At 40.2% G+C, this 14065-nt stretch overlaps 2 protein-coding genes across 2 annotated transcripts; both read left to right on the plus strand.

Moving 5' to 3' along the window:
• The first annotated feature begins 804 nt into the window (after positions 1–804).
• Positions 805–4717, plus strand: LOC115742985 (putative disease resistance protein At5g47280). The gene is made up of 4 exons (XM_048285307.1): positions 805–1512; positions 3453–3740; positions 3820–4247; positions 4622–4717. Exons 1-3 carry the CDS (start codon positions 1489–1491, stop codon positions 4168–4170), a joined length of 663 nt encoding a protein of 220 aa, XP_048141264.1. The 5' UTR covers positions 805–1488; the 3' UTR covers positions 4171–4247; positions 4622–4717.
• A 2894-nt stretch (positions 4718–7611) lies between these two features.
• On the plus strand, positions 7612–8424 carry LOC115743005 (coatomer subunit gamma-2). The gene is made up of 2 exons (XM_048284833.1): positions 7612–7653; positions 7923–8424. Exons 1-2 carry the CDS (start codon positions 7612–7614, stop codon positions 8115–8117), a joined length of 237 nt encoding a protein of 78 aa, XP_048140790.1. The 3' UTR covers positions 8118–8424.
• Positions 8425–14065: the final 5641 nt, after the last annotated feature.

The following is a 14065-nucleotide window of genomic DNA, read 5'->3' on the forward strand; positions in this document are numbered from 1 at the left end:
AACACCATAAAAAATATGCAAAAGATGGACGTATTAAACTATAAAGAAAATTTTGACCATAAAAAAAACAGGTGATTTATAAAGAAAAATGTGACCCAAAAAAAGCTATAAAGAAAAGGAGAGAAATTGGAAAAAATAAAATTCGGAAGAATGGAGTTGTCACGAGGGCAAATCGCATCCCCACCTATGAAGTATTGACATTCTCCGAAGGACTTCGTGTTGTGTTGGACGCATGTCAGACACTCCGACACTTTCCAACATGCGATCGACACGTGATTAGCACTCCAAACACACCAGCAACAAACGAGTCTCACATCCTAACAAGCTATTTTTGTCACATACGTGGATCAATTTTAAGCATTTTTAATATATTAAATGTCAAAATGTAAATCTATTATATATATACATATTTAAATCATATATCTAGTCATCCTAAAATTAATATATCTAGCCAATCTAAAAAAAAACCATAATTATGAATTCCTAACAAAAAAAGAAAGAGAGACTCACTCCTGAAATTTATTTAAATAATAATTTGTCATTCCTTTTTAAAAATATATATTTAATATATAATATGTATCAATGTGCCGCGATTCTATTACATATCGGCATGTCAATATGGGTGCTATTTAGATCTCTGCAACAGCGGGACAATCAACTTGGTGCCGAAAGCTGCGCAATTTTGGCCTTTTCTAACTCTGTCCTGTCTTCGACCGACAAAAAAAGAGAAGAAAACACTCTATCCTGTCGGCCATTTGTTTGGCCGCATCTTCGATTTTTATTTTTTCGATCGACCAATAGCATTTGATTTTATGGTCTTCCTCATAAAATTAGAACTCTCTGTTTCGACCACCGTTTTCTCATCGACCCAGAGCATTTCATTCTTTTTCCTATCAATTCCTCATTACCCGTGAACGTGGCCTCTTTCTCTGTTACGAACATGGGAAATGTCTTCAGATCTACATGTCTGAGAGCGAGAGAGAGCGAGACGGAGACAGGAGGTGAGCAAACTACTGCTATGGCAAGCTCAGATGCAGGAACTTCATCAGGAAGCAAGTATCAAGTGTTTTTGAACTTCAGAGGACCCGACACTCGCAAGGGATTCATCAGCTTCCTCTACAATAGCTTGGATGTTGCTGGAATCCGTGTCTTTCTAGACGATGAAGAGCTCTCTTTCGGTGCAAGGATTGATGGATCGCTAGAGCGAGCGATCAACGACTCAAGGATCTACATACCCGTCTTCTCTAAGAACTATGCCTCCAGCCAATGGTGCCTCCGCGAGCTTGAGCAGATCGTGTCTAACACCTTTAATTCGGAAGGTAACAAAGAGATCCTTCCTATTTTCTACGATGTGATACCTGACGATGTTAAGCTGAAAACTCAGCGGTATTGCAAAGCCATACGAATATTAAAGGACGAGAAGAGATTGAGCGATGAGCAAGTAAATGCGTGGAGAAAGGCTCTCAGGGAGGTTGATGCGATAAAGGGATGGGAAATGAAACAGTACAAAAGGTAAGCTTGCTGCTTTCAAGATGCTTGATTCCCCAATTTTCCTTGATACTTATTGATAGAGGTAAAAAAGAAATCAGTAAGATTGAGGTGGGACTTCAATTATAGTAATGCAAACTGATGAACCTATGCTACGTTCGTCAGAAAATTGTGAAACTGCTTAACCAGTTCATCTTATGTAATGAGCGCATAATGATATTCATAGCTAGGTAGCTACATCAATATTTGTTAGTGGGCACTGGGAGGAAAAACAAGGGGACAATGAAATTCCCTGCTCATTCCTATTTAATCATTTAATATTTCTATACGTTAAACATGTATCCTCTTGTATACACCGCGTTCAGCTTCTATAGTCCTCGCTTGAGCATAAATCATTAAATATGAATTTCAAACGCTTAAATATTTCTGCATCTATTCTGCGCAAACGTTATTAAGATAATCCCAAGATTGCTAATCTCATGTTGGAATCAAGTCAAATTTCAGGTCATGCCATGGCGCCCAAGTTGGCAAGTACATATAAAGTATGTTATGGAGGGATTTAATGTCCAACGTGGACTCTTAGAAGAAGATCACTTCTAGATTGATAATCTCCCATGAATTATCCAATTATTGTGGAGTTTATCCAGTGCTTGAATAACATCAATTCCAGCTAGTTAATCGTGATTTCACATTTTTTTCCCCGCTAAATGGTTTTCCATTGTGGCGGTGAAGGCGAGCTGATCAAGTCGGTAGTTGAGGAGGTCATGAAAAAGTTGAAGACAAAACATAGATTGGTGTCTGAACATTTAGTTAGAACTGAAGATCGAATATTAGAAGTGAAAGAATTGTTAGAGATCGACTCCGGTGATGTGCGGTTCATTCGAGTTCATGGCATGGGAGGTATCGGTAAAACGACTCTCACCAAAGTCGTCTTTAACGAAGTCTTTTCTCATTTTGGAAAGTGTTGTTGTTTTCTTAAAGATGTTCGAGAAAAATCATCAAGAATTGATGGCTTACTTCAGTTGCAAAAACAGTTATTATCTGAAATCGGCGCTCATGCAGGAATAGGGAGCATTAATGATATTGATGATGGAATGAATAGGATTGGAGAAGCACTTTGCAACAAGAAAGTTCTCATTGTACTTGATGATGTTGATAACAGCCAACAAGTGAAGAAATTAGTTGGACAGGGCACTTTGTATTCGGGATCTAGAATATTGATTACAACTAGAAACAAAGATGATTTGCGAATAGAATATCCAGTTTTCGAGTATGAAATGAAGGTGATGAGTGATGATCATGCACTTAAGCTTTTCAGTAGGCATGCATTTAACGAAGACTCTCCTTCAAATGACTACAGTGATCTTTCAAGGGAAATCGTATCTGCGATTGGAAGACTTCCATTGGCTCTCCAAGTAATTGGTTCGTTACTCTACCGCAAAAAACAAAAATTTTGGAAAGAGAGATTGAAGATGTTAAAAAAAGCACCTCATGATGAGGTTTTTAGAAAGTTGAAGATCAGCTATGATGACTTGACTTTGGAGCAAAAACAAATTTTTCTCGATATTGCATGTTTTTTTGTTGGTGAGGATAAGATGAGTGCATTTTATGTGTGGGAAGATTGTAAGTTTTGTCCATATACCCAAGTTCATGTCCTCATTAGCATGTCTTTGGTAAAGATTGTGGAGAACAATAAGTTTTGGATGCACGATCAACTCGGAGATCTTGGAAGGCAAATTGTTCAAGAAGAAAAGCAAAATAGGATATGGAATTGCGAGGACATCTTTGATGCAATGGGATCGGAGGAGGTAAAACAATTCTACAGACAACTAATAATTTCTCTAGGAGAAAATCCTCTACGTTCCATGAGCATGCTCGTTTTTTTCCCCCCTTCTATTCCCATTTCAATCGGTTTCCTCTCAATTAAAATATTGAATACCACTCATTTATGCTCTCCTCTGCAGCCGAATAAGAGCGTAATAGCAGTGGATCTTGATCTACGCAGAAGTGATTCAGAGATCGTTATTAGAAGCGAAGAGATTGGAAGGTTTGAACGTCTGAAGTACCTCAAATTAAATGGGGGAGCTTTGGTGGGTAACTTAGCGAATAGTCTTACCAATTTAAGCTGGATTTTTTGGAGCCATCCTCTTCCAACGTCTAACCCAACCAATATGCACTTGAAGAATGTGGTCGTTCTTCAATTTTTAGACAATGACTTCATAGATGATTCAAATCTACAGAGCTTCGTCAAGGTGCGTAATGTGCTTATTTTTGTTCTTTGAACGTAATATTTCATTGTTCATCTATTGAATATCGCATTCATTTTGACAGATGGCAAGAAAATTGAAAGTTATTTCTCTTAAAGATTGTGATAAAATAACCAGAACGCCAAATTTCTCTGAATGCCCGAATTTAGAGAGTCTTAATGTCGACCATTGTTCCAATTTGAGGGAAATTGATGGCTCTATTGGGCAGCTGAAGTGTCTAACTTACATGAAGATTGCTTATTGCCCTCGTCTTAAAAATTTGCCCGAGGAAATTGGGGACCTAGAGAAATTGGAGCACTTCACTGTGCAGCAGTGTGATGGAGTGAAGAGACTCCCAGAATCCATATGGAAGTTGAAATCATTACGTGAGGTACACTTTTCAACTGGCTGGGATGTTTATTCAGCAAATTCATGAAGTTACCTAGTACTATTGGAAAGCTTCATAAGCTGGAAACGCTTCATGTCAATGCTTATTATTCAAGAGGTCAACTTGTTTATGGAATCGGAAGTTTGCCCTTTCTGAAAAATCTAACTCTTCCACTTGAAATTTCAAAAACAGTTGGCAAGACTACTGGTGGAATCTAAAATGTTGTCTGTAGTCCGAAATCTCTCGAACCTGACTAATTTGGCTGAGTTAGATCTTGATGATTGTGGAGGAAAAGGAGGTAAACGTTGTACTGTTGATTTACGGTGGATTCGGAGATTATCCCAAGCTGACTAAATTGAGCTTGAGACTTCACATTGTCAAGCTGCCCTTCCTCTCGGACCTTTCATCAACTTCCCATGTCTCTGCAAAAGCTAAGCCCTGACGATTTCCATTAATTGAGTCACTCTATCTGCACATGAGAAATTTGCCGCATCCAGAGCTCTCTAGATCTCCAGTGCATGCATATGAACTCGATGGGCTTCAACTTCCCCATCTAAGGGAGTTTCTTGTGCAAAGCTGTGAAAGTCTTCACGGAATTTCTTTGGGTGTTCGAATCGCTGGAGGCATCGTCTATGGTACGTTGCCAGTCCTTGAGAAGTCTAGTTTATGTGGGGGAAGCACGGCAGGATATTAAATGAGTCTGCTAAGGAGTTGATTACTTGTGGGGTGAGACTAATCCTTCATTGACTGCTTCGTATAAGTTGCAAAGTTTCGTGCTGTCATCTTGCGGCAAATACACGAGATTCAAGTTTTCAGTACGTTGGGATCAGGGGAACAGGTTTGAGATAGTCGCAAACTGCGAAGTCTTCGTGGTTCACCAGACGGGAAGAACCTCAAGTCTTTTTGTATCAATTCATGCAATTGTCCAAGGACTATCGAGGGCCTCAACGAGTTGGAGTTTATAGATTAACTTACAAGTCTTGGCCTGTGGACAGTTAGAAAGGTCGACTGATGTATCTTTGGTTCAGGGAAGACTTTCGGGGCTCCCGCTTGTCTTACAAACACCCTAAGGTGAGTCTCACTGAACATTCTGTCTCTCTCGTAGTTAACAAATTGATTTGGTGTTTCGGTTTACTTCTTGTTATCAGACCATCACTGATGTCATTGGCAAATAACGATGTATTCCAATTTGATCTCACTAGTTGTGAAACGAATCTAAAATTTGGCACACTGCAAATTTTGTTTTCCAATTTCCTTTTCTCGTTTTCTACTCCTTTTTGCCTTTTTTTTTCTTCTTTTTTTCATTCCTTTCCGTCACCGAGAAAGTTTCGAAATTTTAGATAAGCTAGGGGACAAGGTCAAATGGCAACAAGATAAGTGGAAGAACTTCGTTAACTCCTAGGTTACTTATACCCAATCATGGATGATGTACATGAAGACTTACTAATTGAATCAACAAGCAACATAGAGGAGGTCTCAAGGTTCTGATCTTCAGTGGACTAAATATGGTGAGTCTGGATGAACCATTCTCTCTCCTTTTCTTTTAATATTTCTTTTTTATGCAAGCATCCACAAACACTAATACAACCTGTAGGTAGATTTGCAATAATTGTGTTAAATCCAAAAACAATCAAACAAACAAGAATTAAATAGGTCTCAGTTTTTTTAAGACCCACTCAACACAGGCTTTTTTTTATTTTCCGCTCCTGATTTCTTATTTTCTTATTCTTTTTTTTTTTTTTCCGTTTTCCTTTCCATGTCGATTTTTATCACAAATGATTGGAAAAACTTCAATGTTTACAAGAAATATGTAGAATAGCCAAAAGTCTCTTATGAAAATGTTCTTTCCATTTTAGGGGGAGTGAATTGTCTAGTTTAGTTTCTTTTTAAGGTAATATGCTCCACTTTGTATTATTCATTTCTTACTTAATACTATAGATTATGGAGATGAGTTTGGCGATTTGCGATTTCTACACTGAAGATAGAACATTAAAAAAAGCAGATACTCATTGCACAACTCAAGACAATTTTGCTAACGGAGGTGTTTCAAGAATCAGATACTCATTCCTACTAATCAAGTGACGAAATTTGCATGTGGCTGGGGTTGGCCAACTAGTAGGTTTATTCTAAGATATTACAGTTTGATTAAAGGGCACTTTCAAACAGGAGGAACAGGAACTAAAGCAGAGAAGAAGGCGGGGGAGAGGGTCGTTCCTGTTGAAAGTTGGTGCTGCAACTTGTCTTCGAAAGCCTTCGCTATGAACAAAAAAAATTGAAGCTTCTGGGCGGTAATTCCTCATTGCTGCATTTTCTCTTTTTACTTTCCGACGATTGCCCAGCTTTTGTGTTTTTTTTTTTTCTCTCTGGATTGAGGCAGTTGGCGATTGCCGTATTGGTGATTTTGGTTGTTGAGGATAAACAGCGAAGTGAAAGAAGACGGAGAGGTTTTTGACTTAAGTCTGTAATTGACATTGGGCTGTGAATCTGATCATTTGGGTTTATGTAGAATTGTCAAAAACAAGCTGCAAAAACTTGGAGCTATTTGTTGCTTTTTTGCTAGATTTCTTTATGCACTTAACTAATTTGTACAGTCACATTGGTGAACCAAGTCACTGTGACACGTTTACACCAAGTTTCAAACTAAATGGCCATTTTGAAAGCGTGCAACTTCACTTGGACTTGGGAGCTTCTCGCTCTGCATTTATCAAGGATGATGGAACCATAATGGGCCCTATAGGTGCTCGTGCCGAAGGTACTCCCCCTCAGTATGCTGCATGTGTTGGAAGTGCACAATGTTGCCAGTCTTACAGCTGTAAACATGCGGTCTCCCTCCTTTCTAACAGTTCCAATGCCTGAGCTTCAACAGTTTTCTCCCCGGCATCCTCCCCAGTTTTCTTCCGTTTGATTAATTGCCACTTCAAACAGGAATTAAAGGAGAGGGGAAGGCTGGGGAGAGTGTCCCTCCAATGTCTAAGCTTCAACAGAATGCCATGTTGATTGTGAGTAAAGAAGGCGAAGCTGGCCGATAATTCGACAGCTGAACCGGTGAGGCCTTCCTTCATAAAGAAGTCAGGGGACACTGGCCATCAAGCCAGAACGAATGTGGCTGAAAGCAGAGCTAGAGAGTACCGAAACCTAGTCTGTACTGTATTTGTGGTCTCCTGTTATATCGTAGAAGGCATTGGTTTCTTCAATACGTCTGCTTCGAAGCTCGGGCTTTGGCTCCAACCAATATGTACTTAGAGCACTTTGCTCATCGGTCATATAGCTCATTGTCGACCAACTTTAATTTTATTGTCGGCCATAGAGCGATTTGCTCGTTCTCATCGACTACCAGAGCACTTTGCTTTTCGGTCTTCCAGGGAGTACTATAATAATTTCAACTTTTGGAAAAGAAAGAGAGCCATCCTTCTTCTTTTCACACATGGTGTTGGATCTTTGATATGCACAACGCGAGACAATTCAAGTTTCACTTGGTCTAATTAATCCATGCGGATGTATGTAGAAGCTTCGTTCGCTCGTCATGAGCTAGTCTCCCCCACACGATGAAGCACGTGGCCTTCCAGATTGGTCTCAACCCGAGGATACCGTAATTTTAACCCGTACTCTGTCGCATCCAAGCCAAAATAAAAAACGAAACGGTTGATCACAAAATTGATGGCATTGAGAAATGGGAGGATGCAGAGGATTTTCCTTTCTCCAACTCAATGCAGATTGGCAATACATTTTTTCATTCTGTTAGATGTTTTCACTCATGATTTGATATCGTCGTGTGAAGTGAGTTTGTTTTATGTCTTTAGGGAACAGAAGTGATCCCAAGCAATTCCAGGTCCCACAGCTGCCTATTATCTGGTGTATATATTGGGAACGTGAAGGTCCTGGTGCGTTTGTCATTTGGAATCGATGGTCAGAGAGATGTTGCGATGAAGTTAGCCGTACGCTCCGAGGATGAAAGCGTCAGTGATGCCATACACGAGATCGTGGCGAGTGGTTGATTTGCGTAATCAATTTTTCTACTCTTTTGTCATTAGAAAGGAGAGTTGAAGTGGAATTTTGCAGACGGGGCCGAAACTTCTCGGCATAGGGGGTGGGTGGACATTGATTTGTGCGACTCCGCTTCATTCTCTAAGTAGATATGATTCAAAGTGAAAATAGGGAGCAAAAGAAGATTCTTCGATTTTCTTGCCGACTTAGCTTTAGTCGAGCCAGTCTGCCTCAGTGATCCCGCTCATATACGATGAACATGGCGGCACTTCGCTACATTGGCATTGTGAACTGTCTAATAATTGTTTCGATCATGCATCTCTTTCTCCCTTTCCTTTTCGAGCGCTGCCCCCGAACCCCCGCCCGCTGATCGGGCAGCGGGATACCCGTGTCGGGGGCGTTGCCCCAGAACCCCCGCATCCCGCGCGCAGGGGTCACATGTCGTTGGGTAACACTTCAGTTTCCTTAAGCTCACGTGGGCGTACCCGGTGTAAGAAACAAGAGTCCTCGAAGTATTCGCCAACTCCAACAGAATAGCCAAAAGTCCCTTATGAAAATGTTCTTTTCAGTTTAGGGGGAGTGAATTGTTTAGTTTAGCGTATGTGTTACGTAATATACTCTGCTTTATTGTCCATTTCTTTACTTAATACTCTTCATTATGGAGATTAGTTTGATGATTATTTGCATATACTACAATGAAGAATGTCCTTGATGAAATTGAGTGCTACTTGTATTTACATATGGTAGGAGTCGGCCAAGTAGCATGTGTATCCCCAAAGCATCTAAAATACTTATTCAAGATTTTTCATTCTTAAGGAAAAAACAAAATGAAAATCTGATTTGCGGAGGATGCATTTCTGCATCGTCCCCTGTTTTTTTTTTTTTTTTTACTGAAAGCCACTTCAAACAGGGACTAAAGCAGAGGAGAAGGCTGGGGAGAGTGTCGTTCCTGTTGAAAATTGGAGTGGCAACTGCAACTTGTCTCTCTTCCCTTTTCCATTCGAAAGCCCTCGCTATGAACTGAAAGAAAATTGGAGCTTCTCGTCGGTAATTTCTCATTGTGGCATTTTCTTTTTCTACTTTCTAAGGTTTGCCCTGCTTTTGTAATTTTCTTTTTGTCTGGATTAAGGAAGTTGGGGATTGCCGGATTGGTGATTTAGTCGTTGAGTATAAACAGTGAAGCGAAGGAGGGCGGCGAGGTTTTCGATTTAAGACTGTAATTGAGGTTGGATTGTGAATGTGATCATTTGGGTAGATAGTAGAATTGTCCAAAAAAAAAAAAAAAAACAAACAAACAAACAAACTGCAACTTGGAGCTACTTGTTGCTGTTTTGCTAGTTTTCTTGATGCACTTGACTAAATTATACTTTATATTCCATATTTACTGCTATCAGTTGGTACATTCAAGACAATTGCAAGCAGTTCATTGAATGCAGGCTTCGGCAAATGACAATTTATGTGGCGGAAAATAGTTCCTCAATATCCAATTAAGCATTACCAAAATCATGACATTGTTTTTTAAATTACTGGCTAAGCTTGTGGAGTATTGCAACATTCTAATTATTCGAATCATTCTCTCTCAATTTTTTTGTTTGTTTTGGTATTCTTTGACGTAACTATTCACAAAGACGAGTTCAACATTTAGTTATATTTGTAATAGCTGTGCAAAATCGAAAAACAATCAAACAAATGTGGATTAAAAGAATCAGATACTCATTCCTCCTAATCAAGTGACTTATGTTCTTTATGGAACTGAGTGTTACTTGAAATTGCATGTGGCTGGGTTTGTTCCTAAAGCACCTCAAATACTTCATTTAAGATTTTACAGTTTGATTAAAGGGCACTTTCAAACAGGACAAAGAGGAACTAAAGCAGAGGAGAAGGCTGGGGAGAGTGTCGCCCGGGTTGAAAGTTGGAGTTGCAACCTGTCTTCGAAAGCCCTTGCTATGAACAAAAAGGAGCTTCTGGGCGTTAATTTCTCATGGCAGCATTTTCTTTTTGAACTTTCTGAGGTTTGCCCTGCTTTTGTATTTTGCTTTCTCTGGATTGAGGCAGTTGGGGATTGCCGTATTGGTAATTTTTGGTTGTTGAGGATCAACTGTGAATGTGATCATTCGGTAGGTACACAATTGTCAAAGACAAACTGCAAAAACTTGGGGCTATTTGTTGCTGTTTTGCTAGATCTCTTGATGCGCTTAACTAATTTGTATAGTCACATTGGCGAACCCAAGTTTCAAACTAAATGGCCGTCTTGAAAGCGTGCAACTTCACTTGGACTTGGGAGCTTCTGAGGATGATGGAACTATAATGGACCTTATAGGTGCTGAAAGTACTCCCCCTCACCCTCAGTATGCTGCATCTGGCGGAAGTGCACAATGTTGCCAGATTCTAATATGCCACGTTGCAAGTCTTACTTATGTAAACACGTGGTCGCCCTCCTTTCTAACTGTTCCAATGCATGAGCTTCAACATTTTTCTCACCTGCAACCTCCCCTGTTTTCTTCCATTTGCTTAATCGCCACTTAAAGCAGGATCTAAAGCAGAGGGGAAGGCTAGGGAGGGTGCCGCTCCAATGCCTGAGCTTCGACAGAATGCCATGTTGATGCAAGTAAAGATGGCAAAGCTGGCTGATTATTCAACGGTGGAACCGGAGAGGCCTCCCTCTGGAAAGAAGTCAGGGGACACTTGCCATCAAGTCAGAACGAAGGCGGCTGAAAGCAGAGCTAGAGAGTGTAAAAACACTGGAAATGCAATGGAGGGCATGCTTGCCTATTCTAGGAATTCATTCCAATGGCGTCAAGAAAAGCAAACCCAGGACATGTCGCCGTTGGCCGGAAATAAAGGCCACCCAGTTTGCTATAAGAACAAGTCATAAATTCCATCAATCTAGTATAATGATAAATTAAAAAGTTCAAAAAAAAAAAATCCCTCTCTGTTAGCAAAAAGATAACAGGGGGAGAGAAGTAACAGAAAATCTGTTCGTGCGTGGATAAGGAGGGACGGAGGGAGGGACGAAATCCCAAGAAAATCTCTGCTCTGCTCTCCAGTTTTCTCTCTATAAAACCGCTTGCACCAGAGGAGGGAGAAGGCACAACAGTGAAAACTCTCAAACGACAGCCTTAGAAGTGCCACATCCTGCCCACAAGAAGATGTATGACCTGGCACTTGTGAGGCTTACAGTTGTCTGAGAACAATTATGGCCGAGTTGTCGAATCTGTTTTGCGTGGCAGGCCATAATCCCGGGTACGGTTTTGGACTCATGGGTTCCATGACTGTATCGTCCCAGCGAGGAGACGCGTCTGGATGCAACGATGTGCTCCCCATTTGGATGAACTAAATCGAATAAGAACGAACAATGTGAGGCCCAATACTATCCCGACAGAAGATGCAACAATCACAAGTGCCATGATTTGGTGATCGGGATAGTCGACAATGTGGCTGAGCATAAGGTCTCGGAGATTGAGCCTCGAGGCAATGTCGATCCACTTGGACACCACGGGATTCAACCTGTTGCCCTTTGAGAAGGCCAGCAAGCTCATTGAGTCTATGCTGAGGTCATGCTCACAGCGCCGCGTGATGTAACCATCGACGTATTCCAGGAAAGTATCGGTCGCGATGTACGCATGGTGCCCGCTGACATCCTTGCTCCCAAAGGTTTCCCCTTCGAATTCTAGAGCTGGGAGAGTGTTAAAGGCGTGGTTCCAGCCCTTGGACAGGACGCTGGTTGTGTTGCAACCCTTGGAGGTAAACACAACATGATTTTCTGAATTATCGGTTGAGGCAAGTAAAGGATGCCAAGACCGGAGTCCGATGTATCGACATGGCCCTCAGAATTCTCCGCCATCATCTGTTGTCGCCGACTTTGTCGTTCTAAGCAAATCTTCCTGCAATACAAAAAAAAAAAAAACAAGAGAACTGCTTGTTTAAAAAAAAAAACATGTTACTTGAACCTATTGCTGTTAAACCATAATGTAAAACTTCTTTTGTTCTGCTTGAAGGTTTCCTCATAGGATGAGGATGATTTAAGTCTTGTGAATGCTGAATTTTTCATGTTGCAACGAAACCTTTGAAATTCTAATTCACAGCAAGAATAGGCTAAAAGAAACACCAGCAACCTTAATAGATAGAACTCACGGGTGCTTGGCCCTCGCATTGTTCGTTCTCATCGGATTCAATTCATCCAAATGGGGAGCATATTGTTGCATCGCAGACGCGTTTTCTCGCTGGGACGATACAGCCATGGAACCCGCGAGTCCAAAACCGTACCCGGGATCATGGCCTGCCAGGCAAAACAGATTCGACAACTCAAAAACTCAAATGGCGATCGGATAATACAACTATAAGCCTCATGAGTGCCAGAGATGTGGTACTTCTAAGGATTAAAGTCGTATGATTTGAGAAGCAGAGAGAGTTTTCGCTGTTGTGCCTTCTTCCTCCTCTCGTGCGAGCGGTTTTATAGAGAGAACTGGAGAGCAAAGCGGAGATTTTCTTGGGATTTCGTCCCTCCCTCCATCCCTCCTTATCCGCGCACAAACAGATTTTCTGTTACTTCTCTTCCCTGTATCTTCTTTGCTAACAGAAGAGATTTTTTTTTTTTTTGAAATTTTTAATTTATCCATTCTGCACTGTATTTGTGGTCTACTGTTATATCGTAGAAGGCATTGGTTTCTTCAATACGGCTTTGGCTCCAACCAATTTGTACTTAAAGCATGTGGTGATTCTTCAATTTTCAAACGATGACTTCATAGATCATTCGAAACTCCAGGGCTTAATCAAGATGTGTCATGCTTTTTACAGTCTATTTAACTAATATGCGGTCGTGTGCAGCCGCTATAACTTCTTACAACAACATAGGCAAGCAATCAATTAAAACTATACACGTGGTTAATAAGTTACAAACATCAAAATTACCAAAAAAGTCCTAGACCTATCGCACTTGTGCCAATCAGTCCTAAATCTTTAAATTTGGCCAATTTGCAATAATTTATATAGTTATATTAACACGATACATTTACTAGAATAATATACACATAAAAATAGAAAATTATAATTATAATAAATTTGAAATTTGATTGAGTCATTTTTCTTATAATTTTAACTTATGTTGTGAGTGCCACACGTGTGCATAGAGTTGAATAACACATGATTAAGGCTCCATTTGTTTCATAAAAAATAACTTATAGGAAAATGTCTTCCGGATTTTATGGTGTTTAGTTTGTGGAAAATATGCTAATCAAAGAAAATATTTTCCCTTATCTTTCCTCTCTCCTCTCCTCCACATTCATTTTTTTAATCATTTATTTTTATTTTTCTTTTCTTTTATTTATTTTTATTTTTGATTTTCTTTTACTTTTTTTAAATTTTTTTTTTTTTTTCTTCCTCTGCCGGTTGTCGACCATGGCGATGGCCTCGCTACGACCATAGACGAGGCGAGCTTGTGCCTCACCGGCTTCGAGCAAGGCCAAGCCTTGCCGGCCTCAAGCGAGGCTCCCCCTTGCTAGATCTAGTGAGATTGAGTACGCCCGATGAGGTTCATTCTCACTTGAAGTCGTCGAGCCATAAGTCTTGCTGGATCTGGCGAGGCGAGCCTTGCAACCTCACCTATCGCAAGCTCGAGGTTGTCGAGGCGGCGAGGTCTAGCGATGTTAGGCTACTAAAATCTAGCGAGCTCAAGCCTCACCGGCCGATTGCCAACCAATGAAGAAAGGAAAAATAAAATAAAATAACAGAGAAAACGATAAAAGATAATGATTAAAAAATTGAATTTTTATTAAAAAAAATTAATATAAGGCGTATACCGTGGAAATTGATTTTCCTTATTAAACAAGAGAAAATATTTTTCAATTCGTATTCAAGTTTCAGCTAAATACCGAAAAATATCATTATTTTTTATAGAAAATAACTTCTTGAAAAATATTTTGCTTCCTTTAGGAAAATCAAAATTGGTTAACCTATGTCC

Source organism: Rhodamnia argentea, chromosome 9 (assembly GCF_020921035.1).
Source record: "Rhodamnia argentea isolate NSW1041297 chromosome 9, ASM2092103v1, whole genome shotgun sequence".
Lineage (NCBI taxonomy): Eukaryota > Viridiplantae > Streptophyta > Magnoliopsida > Myrtales > Myrtaceae > Rhodamnia > Rhodamnia argentea.

What these genes read in the sequence shown, in the direction of transcription:
- LOC115743005 (XM_048284833.1), top strand. Translation starts at nt 7,612, where the DNA reads ATGCGGATGTATGTAGAAGCTTCGTTCGCTCGTCATGAGCTA. An exon ending in CGTTCGCTCGTCATGAGCTA is followed by an intron (nt 7,654 to 7,922) that starts GTCTCCCCCACA and finishes TTATGTCTTTAG; the next exon opens with GGAACAGAAGTGATCCCAAG.
- LOC115742985 (XM_048285307.1), top strand. Translation starts at nt 1,489, where the DNA reads ATGGGAAATGAAACAGTACAAAAG. An exon ending in GAAATGAAACAGTACAAAAG is followed by an intron (nt 1,513 to 3,452) that starts GTAAGCTTGCTG and finishes TCTCCTCTGCAG; the next exon opens with CCGAATAAGAGCGTAATAGC. An exon ending in ATCTACAGAGCTTCGTCAAG is followed by an intron (nt 3,741 to 3,819) that starts GTGCGTAATGTG and finishes TCATTTTGACAG; the next exon opens with ATGGCAAGAAAATTGAAAGT.